Below are 23,814 nucleotides of genomic sequence, written 5' to 3'. Positions count from 1 at the left end.
TTGACTATGGTCTGGGGGGGGGGGGTTACATTGATGATGCACATTGAAAGTGCATAGGAAAGTTTGTTTGCCTGGAATAACTCTGGAAGTGTTGATCCTAGAAGCATACTTCCGATTGGAAGAAATATCTAAATAATCAGACACACGCCATTCAAATTGCAAGGGATTGTATATATTAAAATAAATTAACTTTTTTTTTATGCAGACAACCTGTGCTCAAGAATCCAATTAGAAAGTTGTTCTCCCGCGTCTTTTGAGACAAAAAAAATCCTTGTTTTCAAGCCTGAGCGCCCCAGAGACAATTATTATTACTATATTCACCCTATAAATAATTACAACAGAGCAGTGCCATCTTTACGCATGGGTCCACCTGGGCCGTGTCCGGGTGCCTGAAGAGAAAAAGAAGCCTCATGAAAAATGAGATTGCAATTTTTGAGAATTTTCCAGGTAAAGCCTCAGAAAGAAACAGTAGTCCCAGGGGCCCATGCTGGCCCTCCCACATTCTGGAGCAAGTCCCCCTATGCGGGGACATTTGGTGGGCCCTGGATTAGACTTTTCATAGGCCTTTTAATATGTGAAAAGTCTTGTCACTATAGTGAATTTATAGCATGAAATATGATGAGAAGCATCCCCAGGGCTGGAGCCCTGTATGCCCCACCCTTGTGGGACCCATGATACTCTTAACTTGACCCTCAGACAGAGGGGCCCATAAAATGTTTCGTCTGAAACCCGTCAAGATCACAGCCTGAGGGGGGTGGGGCCTGCTTGCATCAATTTCTTTTCACTCAGTATCTGAACATTGGGATCTTTGGGGCCATCTGCCGACAGACTGGAAAACACCATGGCAAAACGAAACTGATTACGAAACACTATACACTGCCATCCAATATTTATAAAAAATAAATAAATTACGAATCCAGTTTCATCCTTGAAAACTAGATAGCAGTAAACTCTTCATCAAGGAAATATTGTTTAACCACACCACGAAATAATGTAGGTCAAAGCCGTGCAGCTTTCGCGATAAGTACTTTCGGATAAGTATAAGACTTACTACAGTAAGTCAAGACCGACCATATTTATATAGCAATTTATTCAAATTGGATGTTTTCAAATTATTTTGTACTTGTCGGTTATCTAGACAACCACCCAAGTAGCACAAAGATATAGATCTATATCGTAAAATTTCAGTTTTCAATATAGATCTATATCGGGCCACGATATCGTTCTGGCTAAAAAAAGGCATAGTCGGATATAAATAGATCTATATCGTGAATGTGATATATTCAAATACTTCAAATTTTGGACGATAGATGGCGCCCTTTCGGGAAAGAAAAAAAAAGTGTAATTACTTGGAGGTGGGTGAACTCTTCCCATCTCTAACTTCGTATCTTATCAACCCGCCACTACAGCATCGGTTGTAGTTTCTTATTGTAACATTAAATTACAAGTAATCGTTTTTTTACTTGTATTTTCAATCAAATTTATTCATTTTCATGTATGCACAAAAATTACAAAATAGAAATTGTGAGACATATTTATCATTTTGAGGCAGATAATAATTATAATTGAGGAAATTATATATAATACAAAAAACACAAAAAACAAATTAATGTATTGTATAGTATATTATTTATTTAAAATTATTAATTTATATGCTAATAAAACAAAAAATACAGAATAAAAAATATGCATCACAAAAAGAGTTAAAATTCTCAAAGTATGGTAAAAATGAAAACATCAAAGGAAAAAAAAAATAATTTTAAGAAAAACACACATACAACAAAAACAAAAGCAATTTTTTTTAATTAAAAAATATGTGCAATTATAAAGTGGCAATTAAAGTTACAGTGGATAAGTTCTCGCTCCTTCTAAAATACCAACATCTACGATGTAAAACATACACAGTAAGGATTCAATTATAACTGACGAAATGATTTTGATATATCAACATAATTAATCCTATTAAAATCAAAATTTCATATGAAAAATTCAAACGTTTTTCATTTCAATTCAAACAAAAAATAGTACACTCGACTTTAAATTTTCTGCAAATTTTTATTTCAAGGCAATATTTTTATTTAAAGGCACACAATATGGTGATATATCAGCATATTGTGTATCTGATATATATCTTTGTCAGGTTCACGATATAGATGTATGTCATGCTCAGGATATAGAGCTATGTCTTCTTTGATAGATCTATATCAGGTCTATATCGAGAATCTGATATAGATCTTTGTCAGGTGCACGATATAGATCTATGTTTTTCAAACTATATTAAAATAATTTACTGTCCCAAGTTGTTGTCCTTCAAAGTAGAGATTATTCACATGGAATCAAATACATATTCGGCTGAAAAATTAAAGATTTGATCAATTAACATCATAAATAATTTGCACCATATAAGACGAGATCGTTCTATATCATAGTTATGACATCTGATATTCCTCTGACATTTCGATATATAACGATATGGTCCAAATATTGTACTATATCGTTGTGCTACTGGGGCACTAGCGTGGTTTTATTTTCAACTGGCGCGTTGGTGGGGGTGCGCTCATGAGGATCTAGTTGCAAATTTAGCATGGGTATACAGATTAACATCCTCTGTGCCTGCTGTGGGCCATATGCGAGTTACCATGCCATATACCAGTGGTGAAAATATCCAACCTATGTCATGAATTTGCTACCATCTATGGTTAAGAAATAGTGCTAGTTGACAGTTTTTCGTTTGTTTTGTAAACAATAGAAAGCAGCACGAATCTTATTTTTCTGTTTGTAATCCATTAATGAAGTTCTTAAATTTTACGATAGATGGCAGGCTTGTAAATAATCCTTCTTCCCCCCCCCCTGATGATTTACATGGCACGAAACCATGAACAACGAAGTCGAGTCAAGTCAAGTTTCTTGATAACTGCTATTGTTTACAATCTTTATTATCACTTTTTCCCTGGAAATCGGGGATAAGTGTGTACATTTGTTGTTGTTTCCCCTCTTTTTCCCCTTTGAAATTTCGATGAAAAGAGGAGAAAGAATGTGCTTTGTGTACTTGTAATATAATTTGAAACCATTTTTAAATGCGGTAGTGATTTTTTACTCGTAGCTCCTTTCCTTGTTTTAGTGGGAAGATGTGGATCAAGCTGTTGCTGTTGTGCCTCTACTTCTTGCTGCTCTTCGCTTTGTCTCGGATCCTGGAAGTGGTTTCGTGGTGCAACAACACCACCACCACGAGTGGCGATGGGATTGGGTTCGATCCCCGGTCGTCCCTTCGACTGCTGGACCCTCTGTCCCTGAGCGTACAGAAACTCAAGCAGCTGCTGGACAACAGGGGCGTCAGCTACTCCGGGGTCTTCGAAAAGAAAGAGCTCGTGCAGCTCGTCCAAATGTCCGGTAATTATTATATGTAGATCATGGCTGTTGTAATACTAAATTGCAAAAAAGTTCACTTGCATGGAAATTGAAGCAGGTGCAAAACTTTGATACGAGAGGAGCCATGGGCAAAGTATAAATTAGGATGCCCCACCCACTGTGATTGGGGGTCAGAAATCTTTAGATAGTTTGTGAATGTTCAGTAGCTATGGCCCTTCCCACAAGGATGGGGGGCCCCTTGATTATCTCATCATTTTTTTTTTTCACGCTATAAATTTACCATTGAGGCCCCCATGAAAAGTGTGGAGTTCTGCTCCAGAATGTGGGGACCATGACAGTAGCCGCTGCTTTTTCAACCAAATTGGCAACACAAAACGTAGAACAGTTATAATATAGGCAAGAGGTTCACAAACTGCGTCATGCAGATGCAGTGACGTTACGTTCCTTGCCAGATCTTTTGGGGCCACGTGACACCGGATGTTTATTCCTTGCCCCCCCATAATAATCCCTGTGCGTGCATAGCAATGTTCACAACAGTAGTGTCAGACAGTGGTGGTCAGATTCGCTATATTTTAATTGTCGATGGACAATCTCAATCAGAGGTATCCGCAGGGTCGACCTATGGGGGGGGGGGCACAAACGGCTTTGGTGGTGGGTCGCAATGAATTTCTTGAAGAGAAATTGTTAATTTTTGCATACATAGTAGCATTTAAATGATCAGAAATTGATTATAACATATGAAGAAGGTACAATCAAAATATAAAGGAGCTGTAGCGACCATTCCATTACAAGGACTGTTATGATATGTCCCAAATGTTTTCATAGAATAACTATCATATATGTTTTACTTTTAATGCAACCACCCACCAAATATAATGTCAGTTTTTTGATGGGGCAAAGGGGGCCGTTATATCAAGCATCAACTGTATTTTCTTTTGATATTTTAATTATTTTTTTAATTTTGCATCAAAATTTAGTTTTTGATTGTCTGGGGGAGGGGTGCACGATTAGACACAGCTGCAATTGGAAAACAATTACATTATATAAATGTCAGTAAATATACCATGTTATAGTCAAACTTAGTTATTCTTACTTTCGCACTAAGAATAAGTTACAGGAGTTTCTTATTTAAGGATCATATACAAGACAGTACTGCCAAATTAAAGGACATTTTAGCCCTACAATTTAGTATTTTGATTGCTAGATATATCCTAATGTCACACACAATAAGGGTCCCAAAAGAGAATGTTTTTCATTGTTCTGCAACGAGCCCTTGGCTGATTGGAAATGTTCTGTTGTAAAAATCCCCATAATAGTGTTCTCTGCACTTTTTCTTTCACATTTTTCTGCAGTAGCACTGATTGTTCTGTGACGATTGTTTTAGTAATCAGTGATTATCCAGATAATTTATTAATAACGGGAATCAACATTACATATATGATGACAAATGATAGATGTTTAAAAGAACTTTTTAAACACCTATCTGTTATAAAAATAGAACAGGATATGGTTTACATCAGAGGTCTTCAACCTTTTCCTGGTCGCGAGCACTACCTGTATCATAATCACCACAGAAGAGCACTCTTTTCGGCAAGGTTGACATACGATTGTATGAAATTATGATTTCAATCCTAGAACGGAATTTGTACAAGGTATTTAATTGGAACATTGAGTGCTCACGAGCATGAAATCGGACATGGGCATTGAGCACTCTGGGGGCATCAGGGAGCACCATGGTGCTCATGAGCAACGGGTTGAAAATGCCTGGTTTACATCAATACACATATATAAGCGGTTAAAGAAATTTTGGAAAGTCAAGAATCATCTTGAATTAAAGAATATCTAATAGTTCCGTAGTTTTTCCCTTCAGCTTTTTATGATATACTTTATTCAAATTGTATATTTTATAAGGAAAACACCATGTATATTATTCAAAATAATTCTGTAGAGTGCAGAAAATTATTTTACAATCATATTAAGTATTTATTCTTTGTATAACATAGTCACTCTTCAAACATTACATGCAATTAACGTATCTATTTCCAATAGGAATTTTTATATTGAAAAAGAATAGTTGAGGTTTCTGATGTGATGGTTTAAACCAGTGTTTTTTAACCTTTTTCTGCCCGTGGCCCCCTTTGATGCATATTTTTTTCTCGTGGCTCCCCTGTCTTACCCAGAGTCTTCGACCCTCACCTAGAAGCAAGATCCTTTATACGTATTGAATTGATTTTTTCAGTGAATTTATACTGAATGAAAATTTTGCAAATAAGATTGGCTTCCAGACCACTGGCCTTGAATTTATTGAGCTCACCGTTAATCCGAGTTCTATTCAGGACCGTCTCACCATCATGCGCCCCCTAGGCAAAGTGATGCTATGGTAGTCCCATACTTAGCCGGAAATAAACAGTCTACATATTTTCAAAATTTATTGGACTATATAAAATATCATAAGGTGGGGCCACTTATGGACATGAGACCCCCGGGCATGACCTCTCACAAGAGTGGGACTGACAGAGCTGCAGCCAGGGGCCTGATATGGTTTTCATAATTTTTTGTTTTTCACACTATATTTAATGTAGAGGAGGGGGGTCTGTGAAAAATCTAGCCGGGGGCATGCGAAAAACCCCATCCTAGGAAACCTGCTGCAAAATGTAGGCGGTGAGGCCGGGGTGGGTCCATGCCCTAAGACGGCCTGGCTTTATGGGTGGTTTTGTTGGATTCTGTAAGTGTATAGTCACTAATATAAAAGCATTATTTCTTCACACCCTAATTTTTCTTCTCAGCAGCCCCCATATATTTGTTGTCCCCTCCAAACCACCTGTCATGGACCCTTTTTAAATTTTCTTCCGTGGCCCCCTTGAAGTAGCCCAGTACCACTAGGGGGGCCATATGACCCCCGGTTGGTTGAGAACCACTGGTTTAAACCATGGTTTAAAACTGCCATTTGTCAAAAACCTGCCAACCCTGGGTGCAGGAGCCTCTTAGTTCTCTTAAAGGGGCCAGCCCTTGATGAGCTTGCCGTTAGGGGGGGGGGGCCCTGGCTTTTGAAAATACACTAAAAATGGTATATATATATATATATATGTGCTTTGCCCCCCCCCCCTCCCGGAAAAAGTTGAAATGACGGCCCTGTGTTGACCTCTGCCCTCCCATTATTCCAATAAATTTTTTTTAGTAATGAGTGAATGTCTTATTTTTTTTATACAGTTCATGTATTAAGCTGTCAATCACAACACTGCCTAGTTAGTGACGTTTAATTTTCTTCCAGGTTCGCCATCGACTGAAGAACTGGAAGAAGACGTTGTCTCCAGTGATGAAGCACAAGCCGCAGCCCATCAAACAACACATTTCAAATGCGGCTCTCATTTCTACGAGGAGGTAGAAGACACCAAGGACAGTGTCTGGCTTGTCCAGGTGACCAGCAGTGATGGAGATAATCCTTTACTTGATGAAGCCACTTGGAACGATATCGTGAGAAGAGTTTCGAGGTTTGGTATTCGAACAGGCGTTTTCCACTGTTCCATGGATAAGAGGTGGGGCAGACATTGCTTTCTCATTTGTTAAAAGTTTGTGTGTTTATAAAAGTTTACTCTTAGGGCCTCCTCACATGGGGATACGCAATTTGAACTCTATTATCCTCAACTTGAACGAGTCTAGTTGCACATTCTCCCCTCACACAACACTACTAAAAAAATCTCAAAGCTCGTGAAAATGAGTAAAACCAATGTAGTGTTTAGTTCAAATAGTTCACTTCCTTATCTCTCTGTACATTATGAACCGGGGTAGGAGAAAAAATCAAATTTTTAGCAATTCTAGCAGCAATGAAGTTGATATTTTATTAAATAATTATCATCCTACACTATTATTTCTGCAAAAAAATAAAGCAGATAAATAGAGATGAAAGTTATTCATACATTTAAAATAACATTCATCATACACTATTTGTTACGGCCAATGGGAATCGGATTCCTTGAGTTATATAAAATTAGAAAAGAGAGACTTACCTGGAATTAATAAATCCGTTTATTGCCTGTCAGCCTTAATGAGTGACTGCTAATAATCCTTAATTAAGTTAAGTGAAATTCACGTTGATATCCAATATTTGGGAGGTTTCAGTTCTATAACACGAAGAAGCTTTATTTCCTTTTAAGAGCAGACTCTCGTGCTACCATATCGAGAGAAAAAAAAGTAGCTTTTTTATCTTGGTGTGGAGGGCATACAGGGTTTTCCCATATATTCCCACGCACACGCATGTGTGCTGTGCATGACCTATATTTATATTACTCGCATTCCATTAGAGTAGGATTTGGGACGTCAGACACCTCTCGTACAATCTTGACCGACGGAAATAAGAAGGAATACTAGACTGTTGCGTAACAAATGTTGGCATTCGACTAGCATGCGAGTCGCCAAGTGACTCCACAGTGTGAGATATTTTGCTGCCAATATCCTTGTGTGAGGAGCTCTGTGGAAATGTATGGTGATCATGATGGTATACACTTTACTGTCTGACCATGTTCATAACATATGTATTGCTCCCTTATTATTTCAAACTCGAATGACCACAGACATGCTTGTCCGCCAATTACATCTCTTCTCTGACAATCTGCATGTTTATTCTTTCACCTCCATTTTCGATCCTTCGGTTCAGAAGAAGGATTTTCTCCGTTTTTGACTCATTATGGGCATCTCCATTTTAGCTATTTGTATAAAAGAAAAAACAAAGAAAAAACTTGGCATTATGGAGAACATTATATAGTCCTCCAACCATAAGATAAGACTTGGCTACGTCACATGAGACGATTCTATTCTTCTCCAGAGGAAGAAGCCAAACATGAATACTCAGTCACTACTTTACCCCACACCAACTCTGGTCATATTGCCATATTGAAATTTACAACTAATGGAGTTTGGTGGAAAATTAGGTATCAACTGTCTGTGGTTGCCTCGGACATGGTAGGTGAAGAATTTCCCCGGATCAAACCCACTGACCCTGACAGTAACCTTCATGGAGCATCTTGCCACTTCATCACTTGGGCACAACTCTCAGTCACTGATGCTCTATTCTCGATGCACAGTTTTACCTAAAAAAATCTTATAAAATTCATCCAACATGATGTGATGTAGCCAAGTTTCATTTCATGGTTGGAGGACTGTACTTCAAACTTACAGAATTTCCCTTTGAATTATGGAGTGACATCGCCATCTTGCGCTTCAAGTTCATCTCAGTGTATATGCCCTTGAATCCTGTATGCCAGGGCTTGAAAAATCAGAAAAAGAACTTAGGTGCCAGCCTGATTTTTTTTAAAAGAAGCCAAGTATATTTTCTCCAAAGGAATAAAACAGTTTGAAATCAATATTCCCACGTGACATTTCAAGATTTTAGTGACCTTTTTACCCTTATAGTAGACACATGTGGAAATAAATGTAGGAAATTTTGTGTTGCCTAAATGTAGGAAATTTTGTGTTGCCTAAATGTTTCAATTTAATCACACATGAAACATTTCAACAATTACATTTCTTTAATTGCTGTGGCAACTTGGGATTTGTCTAGCTATGCTTTTTCTTATACTGTAATTTCACACAACTATGATCCAAACACTCGTGCTCACTAAACCATCAATAATAGAAATGCTAACAACGTCTAGTGCAGTGTTTCTTAACCTTTTTCAGCTCATGGCCCCTGACGGATCACATTTTTTTCTCGTGGCCCCCTCATGCAGGGGGGGGGGATGCATGTGGGGTGTAGCAGTAGTAGGTAGGGCCTCCAAAAAATGGCTCGGGATCCATGATGTTCTTAAGTCAGCCACCTCGTTGGGCAATTTGCCTGTTGTGGCGTTGTATTTGTATTTGTATATAGGGTTAAGGTCTGGAGATCTGGCTGGCCAATCCATCCGGCGAATATCCTCACTCTCTAGAAAATCGTCGAGCAGAAGAGCTCTATGTGGCCTCGTGTTATTGTCCATTAAAATGAACTCAGGGCCAACTGCACCCCTGAAAAGGCGAACATAGGGCTCCAAGACCTCATCCCTATACCTCACACCAGTCACAGTGCCTCTTTCAAAGACATGGAGAGGTGTGCGGCCATCCACCATGATGCCTGCCCAGACCATTAAACCTCCTCCGCCATAATGGTCGATTTCGCGGACATTGGAGGGTAGGTAGCGGGTCCCAGGTTCTCTCCATATGAACATACGGTGAGAATCGGTTGCAACGTATGTCTTTATCTGCCAATGAACAAAACAGTTTCGAACAACTATTTATTTCTATTATTACAAATTAAAACATTAGTTAAGACATCAATTTAAGGGCAAACCCTTCACTAGTAGGAAAAACGCAAAGTATACTTATAGTGAAAAGATTAGGGTGGAAGTGACACTCAGCTATGGTCTTGAAGAAACGATGCTCGAGCACAGATGTCAATAGAATCACACAGAGTTCGGCGACGAACCCAAGGCGTCGACGAGGCGGCGAAATCGGATCACGGACGTCGACAGAACCACACTTGGTCTTCACCGATCAAGCAGTAGAAGTCAGATGACGGATATCGTGACGAACCCAGAGCGTAGATGAGGCGATGTTATATCCCAAACACCGGCAGAACCACACAAGATATTCGGCAATCAAATGATGGAGTCCAGTTAACGGATATCTCGACGAACCCAGGGCGTAGATTAAGAGGCGTCGTTACATCGCGGACATCGGCGTGCTACACGTGGATTTCGGTGTTCAAGCGGTGGAGTCCGATGGTGGACGTCGTGACGAAAGGGTAGTATCAGATTGCAGCGTCATACGAGGAAACTATCAGATCACTGCTATTGACCATGCCAGCCAACGCCAGATCGCAGTCGGCAAGATCTACGAAGGCATTAAGATCGAGAACGGACACCAGCAGACATCCCTGAACGGCATTCTTGGAGAGCAACTGACGGGAACTTGTGTGACGGGAACATCGGACCAGCCGAGTTGTTCGGATGATTAGCGATTCTAGCGCTATATGACTGAAGCCCCATTTGAAGCACGGACGTGATTATATATAGCTCCCAAATCACTAAGCATGCAAATGAGAAGTAACGCACATGCGCCCCCATCGACATCGGCGTTCCAAGCGGCAAGTTCGGAAACTAGTTTCCCTTTCTTCCTAACCAGTTCGTGACACATCGGCACCGAAAACGTCCGTAAGTAACAAGTTTGTTTAGTCGACAGGAAATAATTATAAACATAAAGTATATAATAGACATAACACAAATGCAATAATAAAACAAAACACATGCACTACCATAACTTCAGGGGCAAAGGTCAGGCGAGCGTCAACAAGGCTATGTTACATATTCCCCCCCACTAGACCTGACCACTTGACAAAAAAGACTTCACTATCAACATGAACATTTCCGTTAAAACAAAAATTTTTCACAGTTAATTTGGATCGAGGATAATAATCCCGGAGACACCCTTGTACCTCCTTAGAACTTCTTAATTTAAGACCATTAGGCGCATAATAATACACATCCACTCTAGTACCAGTTTTCCTAGGCCTTAGCTCTCTTTTCCACCCCTCCTTTAAGGGTATTAAGAAGAGATTCTTCTCCAGGTCGGACGGTCCCGAAACACAGGGAACTGACACGTCTTCTGATAAACTATTACCACAAGGAGAATCTTTTGACTCCAAATTTTCCTCACTTGGAACACCTATTTCATACGAATTATCTTGGACTTTCACTAATTTTAAGTTACAAGCATTTAATCTCCCAATGATTACATCCCTCTCAACATCCTTAACTTCGTAAACAACCGGTGTAATACGGCGTTCTATAACAAAAGGTCCTTGCCATTTTGGAAGCAGCTTAGCAGTAATTTTATTACTAGCACTCGACTGATAATGAGTTTTAGCCCAAACACTATCTCCCCTATGAAAAACATGTTGAACGTGTCTCTTATCATAATAATACCGTTGCCGTCTCTGAGCCTTTTTTACATTTTGCATTACGTGTTCAACAAGTTCTTTAGACATATTGGCCCTTTGCCACACTGGTACCCCTGAAACCCAATCAAAAGGCAAAATTAATTCTCTTCCCAAGAACAATTTAGAAGGAGTTTCTTTTGTAGTCTCTGATACGGCAGTTCGAACAGCTAACCCAAAAAAGGACAAGTATCGATCCCATTGCGTGTGATTCCTTCCCACATAACAGGTAATCATTTGCTTTATAACCTTATTTATCCTTTCTGTTAAGTTACTTTGGGGGTGATAAGTGGTAGTCAACCTCTGTTTTATTTCTAAAACTTTACAAATTTCCTTTAGTAAATGAGAAACAAATACACTACCATTATCGGAAACCAAATATTTGGGGAAGCCGTATCTACAACAAAACTCGTGAACAAGTTTCTTAGCAATCACATTGGCTGTGGCCCTTCTCAAAGGGTACATCTCAACCCATTTTGAAAAGTAATCTACAATAACTAGAAGATACGAGTTACCTCGACCTGAAACAGGAAATGGCCCCATAATGTCCAGCCCTACTAACTCTCCAGGGAACTCTGCGTTAGAACTTTGCATAACACCATACTTTCGTATATTATCGTATTTACACGTTTGACATTGGGGACAAGCAAGAACATACGACTTAACAAATTTCCGCATACCAGGCCAAAACCCCCTACTCTTACAACGCAAGTAGGTCTTATTAACACCCATGTGGCCAGCGGTAGGGTGGTCATGTAACTCGTGTAGAAACTTCGACCTACAACTTGTAGGAATAACGAGTCTTTTTTCTTCACCAACATTAAAAAATAACTTGTCATTTTCTATAATATACTTATCAAAGCATGGCTTATACAAATGTTTCTGACCAGAAAAGTAAGAAAATATATCAGAGAACTCTTGTCTTTGTGCTTTTTCTAGTTTTTCGATACATAAGGTCTGGAACATCAATAATTTTAAAGAAAGTTCACCATCTAAATCTATTTCATCTGTTGACTCACGGGCATTACGCGATAATGCATCTGGGCCCTGCATACTACTACCTCGTCTGAACTCAAAAACCAAGGGAAATTCCTGCAATATTAAAGCCCACCTAGCAAGCCTTCCCTTCAACCTCCGTGCCTCAAGAAGCCATGTGACTGAATTATGGTCAGTCACTATTGTCACGTTTTGACCTGAAAACCAATCGCGGAATCTTTGACAGGCCCACATGACTGCAAGAGCCTCTTGTTCCGTAACAGTATAATTAGTCTCTGCCACATTCAACGTTCGACTGGCATAAGCTAACGGACGTTCACCGCCAGGTTCAACTTGATGTAGAATAGCTCCCAACCCACCTCCACTAGCATCAGTATAAATTTTAAGTGGGTATAACCAATTTCTAGTTGTAAGAACAGGACCCTCAACTAAAGCCTTTTTCAACTGATCAAACGCCAACTGGTGATTAGAATCCCACCGAAACTTTTTACCTTTCTTTAACAACTCGTATAATGGCAGAGCCCTCTCTGCGAACTTGTCAATAAATTGTCTATACCATCCAACTAGACCTAAAAACTGTTGAAGATGTTTAACATTCAATGGTTTAGGAAAACTCTGTACAGCAACAACTTTATCATCACAAGCACTCCACCCATTCTCAGTCAAACACAATCCTAAATATCTTAATTTTTTCTTCATTAAAGTACATTTTTCTGGTTTCAGTGTGAGACCAGCTCGGTTAAGACATTCCAATACTTCTCGTAAATGTTGGACATGACTCTGAAAATCATCACTATAAATGACAATGTCATCCAAGTAAAAATCACAAAAACTACCCACAAGATGCCCTAAAATTTTAGCCATCATTCTCTGAAAGGTTGCCGGAGCATTGTTCAAGCCAAATGGCATCACCTTAAAGCGATACATTCCGGTACGAGTTACAAAGGCAGTTTTATCACGATCTTCCAAAGCTAAACTAACCTGCCAATATCCGGAAGCTAAATCTAGGGTTGTCAAGTATTTTGAACTTCCAATCCTTTGAATTATCTCATCAATTTTCGGAAATGGATACCTATCAAGTTCGGTGACTTTATTAATATGGGCAAAATCAATCACAAATCTCCAATCTCCAGTATTTTTCTTAACCAAGAAAACAGGACTGCACCATTCGGTACTCGCAGGTTCGATAATATCATTTTTCAACATTTCTTTCACCTCCGATTCGACAATGTCTTGTTTCCATAAAGGAAGTTTGAAAGGAGCTTTGAAACGAGGGGGCCCTCTGGTTAAAATTTTATGCTCACTTACATTCGTTCGACCTGGGACATCCCTAAATAAATCAGGAAATTCTTCAAGAACACCTTGAAACAACCTCTTTTCCTGCTCGGAGGCCTCAGCCTTATTAACCAAGTCAGACATTTTTTCCCACTGAATACTGCCTTTATAAACTTTCAATCCACCCTCTAATTGACAATGTTTAAAATTAACTATAAATTCACATTGCTTTAACAAATCAGTTCCAATTAAAAAACTAACAGGTAAGGAATGAACTACGGCTATATCATGTTCAGACTCAACATGTTTGATTTCAATTTTTAACAACAAGGTTCCCACAGGCCTTCCAGTAGCCCCCAAAGCTGAAAAGAAATTGTTTCCTATCCACGGTTTTAAAACAGCCCCGCCCTGAATCAACAAATCAGCGACTTCTCCGTTAATGATAGAAATATCCGCACCAGTGTCGATGATACCTGTGACACTAATTCCATTCAGTTTCACAGTGGGTTGAAGAAAACTTAATTGTGGGGATTTATTACCTTTGGACGTGTACCCACATCTATCACGTCCACCCTCTCGTTTCCCGAGAAAACAGCCCGTACTTGCTTTCCAGGACAAAAACGTTTAACATGTCCTACTTCATTACACTGGTAACAACGTCGCTGAGATAACGGAGATTCAACCACTTGTCCAGAGGGTATACGAGTAGTCTACCTTTGAAACCGACTGAACATAAATTCCTGCAAACACAAATACATTTCCTGAACAGTTGCCGGTCGCCTGACCTCCAAAAAATCACGCGTTATTAACGGCACCTGCCGTTTAATTAATTCAATAATAGCACAATCAGACACATTTTGGTCATAAACATGATATAATTCAACTGTTTTTAGTACAAAATCTTCAAGATTTCCAGAAACAAAAGTTCTCGAAAACAACTCCCTAGCCAAATCAACTTTTGATCTAAATTCATCAAATGTATACAACATTAAATTCTTGAAAGCAGACCAACTATCGGCTAACCCTTGTCTTTCCAACTCAAATCGTCCTACTCTCAACCACCATGACTTTGCTCTCCCTTGCAGGGTTTCTGTCACTATTATGACCTGATCCCTTTGAATATGACCAACTCGAAACAATTCCTCACAACGATTTAGAAAATCACGAACATTTTCTGAAACTGATCCAGAAAACATAATATTAGTAGGATCAAAATGGGTCATTCTAGTTCCCGAAGGAACACAAAGTCCTAACGAAGGGCGATTAACATTAAAAGTACTAGCTGTAGGCCCGAGCAAGGGTACCGTACTATCGGATTCAGATATATTCTCAACATCTATAGTTACATCGGAACTGTTCATTGTTCTGGCAGTCACAAATGAACTGTTATCAAATGACATACAAGCAGACAATAAAAAATTCAAGATCGAAATTCTTTTTCGGATTCGATCCCGGTCGAGCCCCCAGTTTATCTGCAACGTATGTCTTTATCTGCCAATGAACAAAACAGTTTCGAACAACTATTTATTTCTATTATTACAAATTAAAACATTAGTTAAGACATCAATTTAAGGGCAAACCCTTCACTAGTAGGAAAAACGCAAAGTATACTTATAGTGAAAAGATTAGGGTGGAAGTGACACTCAGCTATGGTCTTGAAGAAACGATGCTCGAGCACAGATGTCAATAGAATCACACAGAGTTCGGCGACGAACCCAAGGCGTCGACGAGGCGGCGAAATCGGATCACGGACGTCGACAGAACCACACTTGGTCTTCACCGATCAAGCAGTAGAAGTCAGATGACGGATATCGTGACGAACCCAGAGCGTAGATGAGGCGATGTTATATCCCAAACACCGGCAGAACCACACAAGATATTCGGCAATCAAATGATGGAGTCCAGTTAACGGATATCTCGACGAACCCAGGGCGTAGATTAAGAGGCGTCGTTACATCGCGGACATCGGCGTGCTACACGTGGATTTCGGTGTTCAAGCGGTGGAGTCCGATGGTGGACGTCGTGACGAAAGGGTAGTATCAGATTGCAGCGTCATACGAGGAAACTATCAGATCACTACTATTGACCATGCCAGCCAACGCCAGATCGCAGTCGGCAAGATCTACGAAGGCATTAAGATCGAGAACGGACACCAGCAGACATCCCTGAACGGCATTCTTGGAGAGCAACTGACGGGAACTTGTGTGACGGGAACATCGGACCAGCCGAGTTGTTCGGATGATTAGCGATTCTAGCGCTATATGACTGAAGCCCCATTTGAAGCACGGACGTGATTATATATAGCTCCCAAATCACTAAGCATGCAAATGAGAAGTAACGCACATGCGCCCCCATCGACATCGGCGTTCCAAGCGACAAGTTCGGAAACTAGTTTCCCTTTCTTCCTAACCAGTTCGTGACACATCGGCACCGAAAACGTCCGTAAGTAACAAGTTTGTTTAGTCGACAGGAAATAATTATAAACATAAAGTATATAATAGACATAACACAAATGCAATAATAAAACAAAACACATGCACTACCATAACTTCAGGGGCAAAGGTCAGGCGAGCGTCAACAAGGCTATGTTTATCTGCAACGTATGTCTTTATCTGCCAATGAACAAAACAGTTTCGAACAACTATTTATTTCTATTATTACAAATTAAAACATTAGTTAAGACATCAATTTAAGGGCAAACCCTTCACTAGTAGGAAAAACGCAAAGTATACTTATAGTGAAAAGATTAGGGTGGAAGTGACACTCAGCTATGGTCTTGAAGAAACGATGCTCGAGCACAGATGTCAATAGAATCACACAGAGTTCGGCGACGAACCCAAGGCGTCGACGAGGCGGCGAAATCGGATCACGGACGTCGACAGAACCACACTTGGTCTTCACCGATCAAGCAGTAGAAGTCAGATGACGGATATCGTGACGAACCCAGAGCGTAGATGAGGCGATGTTATATCCCAAACACCGGCAGAACCACACAAGATATTCGGCAATCAAATGATGGAGTCCAGTTAACGGATATCTCGACGAACCCAGGGCGTAGATTAAGAGGCGTCGTTACATCGCGGACATCGGCGTGCTACACGTGGATTTCGGTGTTCAAGCGGTGGAGTCCGATGGTGGACGTCGTGACGAAAGGGTAGTATCAGATTGCAGCGTCATACGAGGAAACTATCAGATCACTGCTATTGGTGGAAGCGCCGGCTTAGGTTGAACCGGGACTCATCAGTGAAGAGAACAGTTGCCCATTGATCCATACTCCAATCTCTATGCTCTTTGCACCATGATAAACAGATTCGCCTGTCCTTAGAAGTGAGCAGGACGCAAACAGCAGGTCTTGCAAACAACCCTCTCTCATGAAGTCTTTTGGAAACAGTCACCCTTGATTCACGGGTTCCTGTGGCTGCATACAAGTCACGAGAGAGCTGTAGCACTCCTGTTACGCCTCGCTATAATCGACAAATGACGATCTTCTCTGGCCGTCGTGGCTCTTGGATGACCTTGCCCAGGCTTTCTCTCGATGGATCCAGTATCCTGGAACTGTTTCCATAAGTTACACACGACGCTGGGCGTTAAATTGAACTCTCTACAAATCTGGACTTGAGATTGGCCTGCTTCTAGCCTCCCCACAATTCGCCACCTCATTCCATCATCTAAACATTGGTGGTTACTGTTACAATTTTTACTGTTACAATTTGAAATTAACCGATTGCTGCAAAATAACACCAAGAAATTCACCGAGGTGTGCTAGCGAACGAAATGCGTCTTAACTTACGCACGCTTATAAAGCCTGTTTCTCTACTGGCTCCGCCTACACACACATGTATGCTTTCGTATTTGACGTACAAGATTTGCATTTTTGTCTAGAAGCAGTGGTTTTACATTCAATTCAGTTCTTTTCATGAAATTCGATAAAATATGCAAATTCTCTTAATTTATTTCACCAGTGTAGTGCAGTCCCTCTCCCTCCATTATAGACATGAAGACCTTGGTCATGCCCACATAGACCCAAGGGTTAAGATGCCCCTGGTTCTATGGACAGATCTGATGAATTCTGATAGTAGTAACATTTTTCAACCATGTTTCACTTTTAAAGCTTTTCTCTTCACAGCTCTCTATGACTCCCTTCACCACCTGTCGTGGATCACCTTTCTTCTGATTTTCTCCCGTGGCCCCCCTAGAATATCCCAGGACCGCAATGGGGCCATATGGCCCCAGGTTGAGAACCACTGGTCTAATGAACTATTCAATTACTAAAGCAAAGAGCTTAGGTAGTGTAATATGGAGATGTGGTTAGGATGTCCTCTCTCCGATACTTTTCTGCGAATCAGCTGTTAGTTGAGGGTTATGTTTTCCACGTTATCTTGCCAGTTGCAAACTTTTTGCAGCTACAAGTTACTACAGCAAGCTGTTTTGCGCTGTTGGTGTTCTGTATTACAGATAATTTAGTGTTTACATATGTTTAATAAACATTTTTACTGTTCCGTGCGTATAAAAATAATTATAGGAAAAATAATAGAAAAGATTTTACTTTGTTCTTAACTATGGTCCAACCCTTTTATGTACCACAAGCTGTTACCCGCAGCATCGCTCACGTGGATTTGGTAATCTGAAAATTACTCGTAGATGATTCCCCCATGTAATATTTGACCCCCCTGGAGGATGAATTTTCAGAAATCCCATCTTAGTAGGTATTTACATTATAAAATACAATATTGACTAAATTTTCCTATTTATGGCTTCAGTGATTTTGGCTCAGTGATGATTGCTCCATATAATCTTTTTACCTCCCCCCAAGGGAGCTGAATTTTAGAAAATCCCTTCTCAGTGAATCTCTATATTTACAATACAAAAATACTGACCAAATTAATACGTCCATGTGACTAGGATGGACCACTCAAAGTCCTCGCCACTTCCTATACCTTCTGGAAACACTACAATCGTAGCGAAGAGAGTTCATGTAGATTCACATCAGAGGCTATGCATTTACGATGGAGATGGGTTCCACAGCGGTGATATCACAATGGCCACGATCACAATGCAAAACTGGTATGTAAAGGAATTTCCCCAGCCACGCAGGGCCTCTGGATCTAATTAGCATGAAGAGATTCGGCAGTAACACTTTGTGAAAGTATGCTGCACCCATTTGCATACACTCAGATTATTTTATATTGTTGAATATTTTTATCTGTGATCTGGCTGCAGATGAATCAGCCGCAACCATTGTGACCAATCGCCTGTAACATTTTTCAAGTAAACATTCTGTCCAGGATTCCTTGGTTGTTCTACAATAGGAATTAACAAAATAAATAAAACTAAAAAATAATACAATTCAGTCCATAAGACAAAGAACAACATGCATTGACCATTCACATCATTACTTTTCAAATGATGCTTTTGACGAGACGACTTGGACGGCCTACCCTCCAACCTACATCATCTGGCTGTCAAGAGATCCTATGGCCGATATGTCTTGGGAACAAGCATAAGTTTATTTAAAACATTAAAAAAAAACGAGAATGAAACAGTCCTCACACTGGTTATGGGTTACATTTAGAAGAGTGGGAAATTCCTGTCAACACCTAGCTTCATAGGTTTGATCATTTTATATCGTGCACCGCCCAGGCTCTATCTATCGACTGTTGTCAATTTTAGCCATTGCCCTGGATGAGGGGGCTGGGCAATGTATAGGTTTGATCACAGTGCTACCATCTCATTTGCATTTTCCAACACACTCAGAACGATGAAGACCTATCCGATGGCAGCAGTTTACATCTCGCACGGCCAAAGCCGTTCCAGTGTGCAACATAACCGTCAAGGGTATTAAACAAACCACGTCAAAAATAACAATTTGTTTCATGCCGGGTGAACAAAGGCAACATAATGAGAGTCCAACACGATTCCCACACTATAGCACAGCGGCTAACAATGCTGTTATGGTCATCGAGTGGTCATAGTAACAAAATCCACTGCCGGTTTTGTTTCTGCATGGGAAATTTATTCTTTTTTCTTCATACACCATCATGAAGCTGAGTTCCAGTGGGCTCAAGTTGCGGCAGTTCATTAATTTTCATATTCACTCTGAATTTTTTTTTTTGTATATGAAGTTTCAAATTACGATCCCAATTTTTTTTTTCCATGGTGCAGCAATTTCGCCATCTTCAATAGATGTCATTTATGTGAACTTGCATTTAATATTTCTGAGTAATTTCTCTCACAGTTGCTGATTTAATATTCTTTTATCTCCCTCTGCAGACTGTGTCGGAGAAAATCGTGGAATTCGCCTCGCCTCATCCTAGCTCTTCCTCAAGGTCACAAAGCTAAAGAAGATGTCATTCTCCACAGTTACCTCCATTCCTCAAAATCTCAGGTCATATTCAATTGGGTCAGAAAACATCTCACTTCAAGGGTGAAGCATCTCCATTCGGAGCAACACCTCCAAACTTGGTTCAGTCGCAATTCTCCCGGTAAATCCAGTGAAGTTCGTCTGATCATATTCTCGGAATTGAAGGAGCCACCCCTTTTCCTGTCTTCATTGGCAATAAAGTTCACCGGGAGGGTCAAATTTGGTTTCCTGCACGTAGACAGGAAGAACGCCACGTCATTTGATAGATATCTGGACGGCCGTGGTCTTCCCCAGTACCTGATACTGACTAAGGAGAGCAAGCTCAGTTACGGTACGCGTAGAGGTGAAAACTTCACTTTCAAGGATATGGAGTTGTTCTTGAGGTCTCTGAGACCCGAAATGAATGACATATTCCTGTGGTCATTGATCCTGGTGAATGCTCTTGTTGGTTTTGAGTTGTTTTTCTGGCGTTCCAAGCTTTGGAAACACGTCCTGCGGTGTTTTATTTGCTTTGTGAAGTACAACAGCATCCTCTTCCTTGCGTGGCTGCTGATCCTGACGCTGTTCCGTTTCCACTTCATGATCGCATGCACAGAGGCAAGCTTGAAAATGGTGAGGTTGATAAACGTGACGGATGTGGCGTCTGTAATACGGTGTGACTGGAAGAACTTCTGCTCGTGGCATCTCCTGCTGTCTGTCTATGTGATATTTGGAGGTTTCTGCGGACTGCTGCTCAGGAGATTCGGACGCCTGCCCTCAGAAGATGACCATTCCATATTCTATGATTGGTTCCTTTTCCCTTGGTCTAATTCCGTCATGTCTTATTTCTTTCGCCCAATGGCCACCCTGTCAAGGTCTGCGGCAAACATGGAATCAGAGCTGGAAGATGGGATAGAGCTTCTCATCGAACGGCTAGCCGTGCCGAACCTGTGGTTGCAGCCGATTATATCTGTGGACTACATCAAGGACCTTCCTCTGTGGAAATACAGAGGGTGGTGCGACGGCGATGATTTTGACTGTGATATAAACAAACTGGACTCGTCCAATTCCAGCGATGAAGAAATAACATATTACCCGAAATGTGATAATATATCATCTTCTGTGCTCACAGATGCTCTTCTTCCCCCTAATTCAGACCGGTCGCTTGTTTCTTCCCAGTGTTCCACCAGTCAAATCTCAGAAAGTGATGGAAACCAAAGCCATAAGAGCATTTCGAGCAGATGTGGTTCTCCGAATGCCAACCACAAGCACAGGGACTGTAACAACAGGAGCAGCGATGATGCCTCCTACTCCTCCAAGCCAAAGCCCATTGACAGTTTTGTGAACGCCAGTTTGCCTTCGTTCGTCCAGAAGAACAAGCCGGACACTGTCGTCGGCGCAGCACGAGCACCTCCTGGGATGTTGGAGTTCAGGGAGTGCTCGATATGCCTTGAGAGTTATCATTACGGTGATGGCTTGTGCGGGCTACCCTGTGGCCATAATTTCCATGCAAATTGTATCATGCTGTGGCTGTACCGTGACAATCACTGTTGCCCGATCTGTCGCTGGCCCTCGTACAAATCTAAGTCTCGGAGCAGTGTGCACCCACACTCGCAGTAGAAAACACAGTTTTTTCCCCTCCCCGTTTTCAATCACCATAATTCTTTTTTTATATATACAAGTATATATATTTGTGTACATGCATCTTTACATATATTTCCCCGTTGCTCTCTCGATACAAAAAAAATCGTTGTTGGACTTTTGAAAGTATATTTTTCAGTTGACGTTTAATAGCCGTTATTATAAGCCTTTTAGCCTGGATATTTTTTGTTGTTGATTGTTATTGTTTTTTTTTTGTTCCCACAAGATGCTTTTATTGTTCAATTATTGTAACCATAAAATTCATGCTTTCTAGGAATAGCAGTGCCACTCCCGATTTGGCAATAGGGCAATGTTTATAATATTTGGTGGCCTTGATAGTCATTTTGTGTTGAAGATTGCTGAAAATTTATTATATGTGTGATAATACTGTGTTGATTATGCTGTGTTTGTCAGGTGTAGTCTCAGCATGCTGGAATGCCGGAGTGTCCCAGGAGCCTCTTTTATGGCCCCCACAAGTGTTAGGCTGACAGATTCCAGCCTTGAGGAATTGTCCCAGGTTCCCTGGGACAATTCTTACCATTTTTCTCGTTCCTCTTCCTTATATATTTACTATAGATAGACCCTCAGTGAAATGTCTTGCCTGGGGACCACCATAAATCCTAGCTTGGGGGCTCTGCTGTTCGATGAACAGAACTGATCACGACCAGGCTTTGTCACTTATGTGATACGAGTTCATTGTGCCGGGGAGTCGTGCTGGAGATACAGAGAGAAAAAAAAATTGGGGTATACAATTACAAAAAAAACATGTGCGAGGTCAGACATATAACAAAGAGAATCAGAGATTGTACAATGAGTTTTGGGGGGGGGGGGGGGAGTCCCCTTATTTTAGGGTACCTAGAGGACATCTTTGAAAATAAGCATTCAAATATGAGATTCAAAGTAACATGTACACATAAAAAGTACTAGTATGAATATAGACTGTACAAAACAAATAAGTAAAAATAAATCGGAGGGCCCTGAGTCCTTGACATTCATATAAAATTTCAAAAATCCACATGCAGTCAAATACCAAAATGATCAGGTAATACAAGTTTGGAAAGTGGGGGGGGGGGGCTATTTTAGGCTACCTTTTGATAATATGCATTCAAATGCTAGATTTAAAGAAGTGTATACATATATGAACAAAAGTCGATAGCGTGCAATAAAATCTGGTGTGGGACCTAAATGACTCGTAGTCATTAAGAGTCCTCTAAGCACTCAAAAATAGAGGCCCTCTGAAATCCTTGTACAACCTGGTTATTTTCATTATGTCTGACCTTGCACATGGTTTTTGAAATTATATCTGAATGTTCAAAATTAACGTGTGTGTGTGTATATGCATACATACAGAGGCAGATTTAACAGCGGTTACACTGCTGTTTGATGTGGGGTTCCATGGCCTGGCCTAAGGTGCATGAGGGGAGCAACCCTGGTGATAATTTAATCTGCTACTGACATTTTTGGGTGGGATATCAGGGTAGTCTCAGCACGTGGTACTCCACCTGAGCGTGTAGTCAGGAGCCTCAGGCATACCTTCCCCTCACAAATGTTTGGTCTTGAAGATACAGGACGATTTCCAACATTTTTTTGTTTTTTCACACTGTGTAGATTCAGTTCAGAGTAGATCCCCATGAAAAGTCTGGCCTGTAGGGTCCTGCAGTAGGATGTAGGGAACGACATAGCCCAAGTAAGAGGAGCAGCCAAATGATAATTAAACCCTAACATCAAGTTGGGGAAAGGCTCTGGATATTGCTTTTGCACAGTAGTTTGCGATGCTGCTGAGACAGTCCCGGTGTTCATATCTTTTATTGTCGAGTATTGTTTGCACAAATAGTTGTTTGGGTTGGCGAGAATGTGTCTATTAAATGTATAGCTGAACGGGAGGCTGCGAGAATGATATTGGTTTAGAAATTGCCAAATCTGGAGAGGTACTTTCAAACCGAGCACAACTCAGGTCTATCACCATCTATGGTCGATTTTCTGGAGAGGTACTGCAATTCTGTGCCTGTTCCGCTGTTCTTTGATTTACAAACAAGAAAGGTATACAACAGGTGCCAGAGCCTAGAAGAGATCTCAGGGTAATTGAAAAGTCCCCCCCCACCCCCCAGTAAGCTTTGTCAAGAGACTTAATCCCTCTCCCCATAATTCATAAATACACTATGCTTGCAACTCGTGCATATGCCCTTGATTCTTGTATGTACAGGAATTCTTTCCTCTTTTTTCCATCGCA

The 23,814-nt window shown here is 40.6% G+C and overlaps 1 protein-coding gene across 1 annotated transcript; it reads left to right on the top strand.

The window, feature by feature from the left end:
- The first annotated feature begins 2,900 nt into the window (after positions 1-2,900).
- LOC149065873 (E3 ubiquitin-protein ligase RNF103-like) lies at positions 2,901-22,314 on the top strand. The gene is made up of 3 exons (XM_089253371.1): positions 2,901-3,390; positions 6,641-6,905; positions 19,874-22,314. Exons 1-3 carry the CDS (start codon positions 3,129-3,131, stop codon positions 21,561-21,563), a joined length of 2,217 nt encoding a protein of 738 aa, XP_089109497.1. The 5' UTR covers positions 2,901-3,128; the 3' UTR covers positions 21,564-22,314.
- Positions 22,315-23,814: the final 1,500 nt, after the last annotated feature.

This window comes from Pholcus phalangioides, unplaced genomic scaffold (genome assembly GCF_987345545.1).
Source record: "Pholcus phalangioides strain wild (caught in Gottingen) unplaced genomic scaffold, Ppha-v1.0 ptg000037l_1, whole genome shotgun sequence".
Taxonomy (NCBI): Eukaryota; Metazoa; Arthropoda; class Arachnida; order Araneae; family Pholcidae; genus Pholcus; species Pholcus phalangioides.
Note: the sequence above shows the minus strand (reverse complement) of the source record. Positions and strands in the feature narration are given on the sequence as shown.

Bases quoted from the DNA above. Each gene is read 5' to 3' on its own strand.
- LOC149065873 (XM_089253371.1), top strand. From the start codon at position 3,129: ATGTGGATCAAGCTGTTGCTGTTGTGCCTCTACTTCTTGCTGCTCTTC. The intron at 3,391-6,640 runs GTAATTATTATA...ATTTTCTTCCAG, and splicing joins GCAGCTCGTCCAAATGTCCG to GTTCGCCATCGACTGAAGAA. The intron at 6,906-19,873 runs GTGGGGCAGACA...CTCCCTCTGCAG, and splicing joins CACTGTTCCATGGATAAGAG to ACTGTGTCGGAGAAAATCGT.